Consider the following 5,876-nt stretch of genomic DNA (forward strand, 5'->3'; position numbering starts at 1 on the left):
AGAAGTGCAGGTCTTCAGAAATGGAGTTAGGGGGTTTTGCATCTGAACTCTTCATATCCATATAATAAGCGGGTTAATGTTCGGCGAGTCGGTTGCTTTGTGGAATAGCCGCACTTCACGCTCCGCGTCGGGGTCTAAAGATTCTCTTTGTCGTGCTGCTATTCCACGGTAGCGACCTTCTCGCCGAACATTAAGCCTTACATAATCACATGTTGGGTCATAATGCTAAACAACATTTCCAACATTTTTTTCCTGTTAACTCGTTAAGTAATATTATATACATGTATATGAAATCAAGCAAGAGGCTTACGCTAGACTCATAACTCAAACTTTTTCTCTCTCTATCCCTCTCTCTCTCTCTCTCTCTCTCTCTCTCTCTCTCAGATTTATGATATTTACCAGGAGAAGGCCCTCTCCCCCATTAAGGATGCCTCAGACTTCGTGGTGTCAGTCAACCCCTCTGGTGTAGTCATGTGGTACGTGTATCCTCTCAAGTCGATGCACAGAGACTTCAAGCTCTATGGCCCCGCCCTACATCGCCCTGGTAACCCTTTTGCCCCGCCCACCAACAACAACTTCTAAGTGCCTCAGTCTCTCAGGATACAGTTTCTCGAAAGCATCGTTGCTAACCAGTTACAGCAACTTTGTTTGGATGCCTATGGGAAATTGCATTTGCACCCAAGTAAGTTGCTAACTTAAGTTGCAACGACGCTGAAGAGAAATGCGTCATTCCTCCTGTTGTTTGCTCAGGCCTAACTTCCTCATCCGAGGTTTGCCATTTTGACTTTTGACAAGTCAACGTTACTTTTTACGTTAACTTTACTTTTGCCACTGCTCTTAATGAAAGCATTTAAGGTTTCCTTGCTGTCAAACAGTGCAGAATAAAATTCTTGGGGGTTTTCCAACCTTTCAATATCCCGATTGCAAATGAGTGAGTAACTTTTGACTTATGCTTTTGTAAGAGATTGAATGGAAAATCTTATTACATTGAGATGTCATCAAAGACAAGGTCGTAGGCCAGAGAAAACAACTGCAGGAATGAATAGATAAGCAGCCACAGTGATGGCATCAAGGTCGCTAATGTTTGATGATGTCATATGTGATCTCAGGTTTTATGGTTTTAAATGTTTAAATGTTTACACTGCACTTAATGATTGTGGACACTGCGGCCTGTGAAAGGACTGCACTGGAAATCTCTATGGGAAAATTGTACTGTTTTGATGATTGATGTATTGTTTGATTTTACGTTTTTATTTGCACAGCTGTTTGATAGTGTCTGACTTTGTATTTTTGTCAATTCTGTGATGAATGTGGGAGCTTTTATGCAGACTCCAGTGAAGGGCTGGATAATGTGATTGTGGCTAGTGTGTAGTGTGCACTGCACACACAGTCTAAAGGCCCATTCACATCTACAACGATAAATATAAAGAGGACAGCCGATTCGAGAGTTACAGGTCTGAATCTGACCCTTACCTTTCCCTACACCTCCACCCATGGCTGAAGTGCCCTTGAGCAAGGCACCTAATCCTGAGATTACATGGATTGTAACCATTACAGTGAAAATAGCTGTAAGGCACTTTGGATAAAAGCGTCAGCTAATTGTCATGTAGTGTCATGTAAACGATAGCTACGACTATAAAGATATTTCAATTTACACTGGCTAACGATAATATCTGTTTCTCATGAACATCCTGAAGCAAAAGACATGATGTCTGTACATTCTAAAGAACTCTGCTTGCCTGACATCTTTTTATTGTTCAGTGATCCCAATGTTATCGAGAAGCCTTTCGTTATAGTAGTTGATATGTAGATGGCACCATTAACTAGATCGGAAATGATTTTCAAAAGTTGAAGTTGTGATTATGTAATGCAAATTATGTCGTTGAACTTGATGTTGTCATTATAGTTTCTGTGTTTAACTTGAAGTTGCGGTTATCTTTAAAGTTATCATTGTAGATGTGAACGAGCCTTTTCTCCTTTGCTTGAATCCTCCACTATGTAATGCATATGTCAGTGCCAATCTGAATACCAGCAATTAAAATGAATCTTCTATATACCTAGGTTTGATTGTGCGTGTGTGTGTGTGTGTGTGTGTGTGTGTGTGTGTGTGTGTGTGTGTGTGTGTGTGTGTGTGTGTGTGTGTGTGTGTGTGTGTGTGTGTGTGTGTGTGTGTGTGTGTGTGTGTGTGTGTGTGTGTGCGCGTGCATGCGTATGTGTGTGCGTGCGTGCGTGACGTGTGTCTGTGTGTGCACTTGTGTGTATGTACACATGTGTGTGTGACAGTGTGCGTGTCTTTACGGGACTCACTAGTTTGACGCCGTGGCGGCTGTACTTGCACCTTATGTCATAAACTAATTAGACCGTTGGGCTCATTCAGCCATGATCACATCCCCTCTCGCTCTTTCTCTCTCTATCTATCTCTCTGTCTGTCTATCTGTCTATGCCCCCCCTCTCACTACTACCAAATCCACAGCCATTATCTTATGTCTACAGACACACATTCACCACACACCACACACCACACACACACACACACACACACACACACACACACACACACACACACACACACACACACACACACACACACACACACACACACACACACACACTGCACAATAGCTCCTGACCCTAGAATAATATTGTATTTTTTTGTCTTCCCTCCCGTTCCCATTCTTTCCCATCTGTATATTTTCCCATTTTGTACTATTCTCTCTTTCCATCAAAGGTTTCTTCTCTTCTCTTTCTTTTCTTGTCTCTTCCCAACTTCACTTCTTTCCTGTCAAATCTTCCACCTCTTGTATGATCTCTGTCCCTTGGTCACCTTCTCCCCCTCCCTCCTGCTCTCACTGCCTCTCCTCCCTCTCTTTCACTCATTTAACTTCTCTCCTTTCTTCTCTCTATACTCATTTCCTGTCTTATTTCCCCCCTCTCTCCACTCTTCCCCTCCTCTCTGACTGCTCCTCTGACCTCTCTTTCCCTGTACAACACTTCTCCTCTGTCCTCTCTATTTAAAAGCATCATGCCCGGAACATCTTGTAAAAGATGATAGTTTGTGATGTATACTGTAGATAAAAAAAACCCACATTTTTATTTTGCAGTTAAAATCTTAAATGCTGCTCGCACAATACTTAAATGCATTCATTCTACTATTGAATTACTGTATGTCTGCACTTAAACAATATTTATATATTACAGTATAGTATTCACGAAACACATTTTCTGACAAAATCTGTCCATAAATGCTTATTAACATTACATGCATACAGTGTTAGTGGAATAACAAAACAGTGCTATAGGGGTAGTGTAGAAGGTGAAGTATCCCATACCAACATGAGGGGATCATGTACTCTATATCATTTTGAGTGCAAATCAAACTACTTTCTCCCATCTTTTACTCTGTCCGTTGGCCTCTTGCCTTGGTGTTGCTACACCTCCATGTTATAAATGTTTAAAAACGCAGCGCGCTAAGCCCCCCACATTTGGGCTTGCATGCCCACCCACGGGGACCCCGGTTCGAATCCGACCAGGGTCATTTCCTGATCCTTCCGTCTCTCTATCCCATTCGCTTCCTGTCACCATCTTCGACTGTCCTGTCAAAATAAAGGCATAAAAGCCCCTAAAAAATATATATATACAAAAAATAAATAGATCAAAATAAAATAAGTGTTTCAAATGAGCAACATAGTTGCAATACCCACTCTGGCCACCATCCTACACAGTGCACCTTTAACGTTTTCCCCTCGGGGGCTCCCCCCCATTCAACATTTCGACGGCAAATGGGAGAATGATCTTTTGAATTGTGTCTTTGCATGATATTATTGAATGAAAACTTTTAAAACTCGACCATTGAGGACGCAGAGTCTTGTGTCACAAGGCCTGAGGCCACAGGACAGGACGTGAGGAAGTAGTTTGATGTGTACAACATGGGCCTCCTGTCTGGGGGTGATTGCTCTGGCCTACCCCTCCTGTATTAGGGTGGGGTCCACTACAGCAGTGGTTCTTAACCTTTTTTTCTCAACGCACCCTCTTACCTGTGCCCAAGACAAGCCGCGCACCCCCAACCCAAACTTCTACAAGTGCATACGCACTAAAACAATTACAATGTACAAAGTGATTAATTACAATGATTTTTGCTTGAGACATTCATCAATACCTTAATGAATATACATGGAGACCACAATAGGTTTTAATTTGGCCTAATTATAATGTTCGCTAGCAGAATTTTGGTCACAACGTCAACACAAACAAAATTCTGTGCACCCCCTGAATTCTCTGGCACACCCCCAGGGGGTGCCCGCACCCCAGGTTAAGAACCACTGCAGTACAGTATCCAATCTCCCATCCTCCCTTTGTGCTTGTGGCCTTGTGATGCAATGTGTCGCAAGACGTCACTGACGATAGGAGTTAAATATCAATTCAAAGGTCATTTCTGGGATGTTGAATGGGGGAGAAGTCCCCAGAGGTGTCATTCAGGGGGGTAAAGTGTGACTGAGTCACCAGGGCCCCATGTATGTAGGGGGCTGCTACTACAAATGCTATAATTTGCTGCTTACGTCCCTGGAAGTCCCCCAAAAGTTGTTGTGCCTGTGTGTGTTCGGGTAGGCAGACAGTGGGGAGGGGCATCAGCAAAGCACAAAGTTGAGGACGGGAGTTTGGAGTCTTCCTCTCTGGTGGCGCTTGCTCTGGCCTCTCCTCTTTCCGGTATCTCTGGTGGCGCTTGCTCTGGCCTTGGCCTTCAACAGTGGCCGACACACTGTCTTATCACGCCACCTTCAAAGACACAGCACAGTTTGTGTGTGTGCGCGTGTGTTTGTGTGTGTGCGAGAGAGAGAGAGAGAGAGAGCGAGTGATTGCGCGCGCGTTATGAAGTGGGTGTATACAGGTGCATGGCAGACCAATGTTAAACAGTAGACTAGACATAGAGTCCTTTTTATCTAATAGTTTTCCTTTTATCTAATATTTTCACATGCATGTGTTATTACAGAGTAATATGTAGTGTTATTGTAAGCTGTGCATGTAAGGGCCAGTGTATGCCTATGTGTGTTGTTTTCCTGCAAGGTGAGTAAGTGCTCTGTGTGTGTGTGTGAGAGAGAGAGAGAGAGAGAGAGAGAGAGAGAGAGAGAGAGAGAGAGAGAGAGAGAGAGAGAGAGAGATTTTGCAGGTGGGATGAAGGGACTTCAGGGCGAAAGTCAGTCTGACCCTGAAACAAGACAAACACTTGACACACGAGGGAGAAACAGATCGTGGGGAGGGAGAAATGGAGATGGAGGAAGAAGAGGGGGAGAGAGAGAGAGAGAGAGAGAGAGAGAGAGAGAGAGAGAGAGGTTCACAGTGCATTATAGTGGATTAACGTTACTGCATTAGTAAGTTATAAGAGAGAACACATGACACATGAAGCATTGTTTAATTAGTCATTTATTTTATGTAATAGGGACTTGACATAGTCAAACAAATATGAAATATAAAGTACAAATATTTCCTGTAATCGGGACTTGGTAGTACAAACCTAAACGATGATACATGACAGCATAGGTGTGCAGATAGGGACAAGGTGGTGCTAAAGCACCTGCCCCATTGCCCTACAGTAGGCTACTGGACACAAAATGCCATTTTTTAAAAGTCTTTTGCCACAATGTACTGTGGTCCCTGTTGACATGATCATCTACAAATGCTTGATGACCAAAAATGATGATGTCCTGATATGTAATATGTAGCGTCCTCAGCCTGAAGGCAGGTTCCATAGGCTTTGAGTACATGCCCCCCCCCCCCCCCCCAAAAAAAAATGTCTGTGCACGCCACTGCATGACAGACATTAGACACAATTTGAAAGCCCAACTGGAAAACTCCAACACTGCAAAATTGCATTTATGTCT

At 43.3% G+C, this 5,876-nt stretch overlaps 1 protein-coding gene across 1 annotated transcript in view; it reads left to right on the top strand.

Moving 5' to 3' along the window:
* LOC134468567 (alpha-N-acetylgalactosaminidase-like) overlaps positions 1-2,056 on the top strand; it is a 10,969-nt gene extending 8,913 nt beyond the window's left edge. The window contains exon 8 of the mRNA XM_063222474.1: positions 385-2,056. Within this exon, the coding sequence (XP_063078544.1) occupies positions 385-582 (198 nt within the window). The 3' untranslated portion in view covers positions 583-2,056. The remainder of the gene's footprint in view (positions 1-384) is intronic.
* The last annotated feature ends 3,820 nt before the right edge of the window (positions 2,057-5,876 follow it).

Source organism: Engraulis encrasicolus, chromosome 18, assembly GCF_034702125.1.
Source record: "Engraulis encrasicolus isolate BLACKSEA-1 chromosome 18, IST_EnEncr_1.0, whole genome shotgun sequence".
Lineage (NCBI taxonomy): Eukaryota > Metazoa > Chordata > Actinopteri > Clupeiformes > Engraulidae > Engraulis > Engraulis encrasicolus.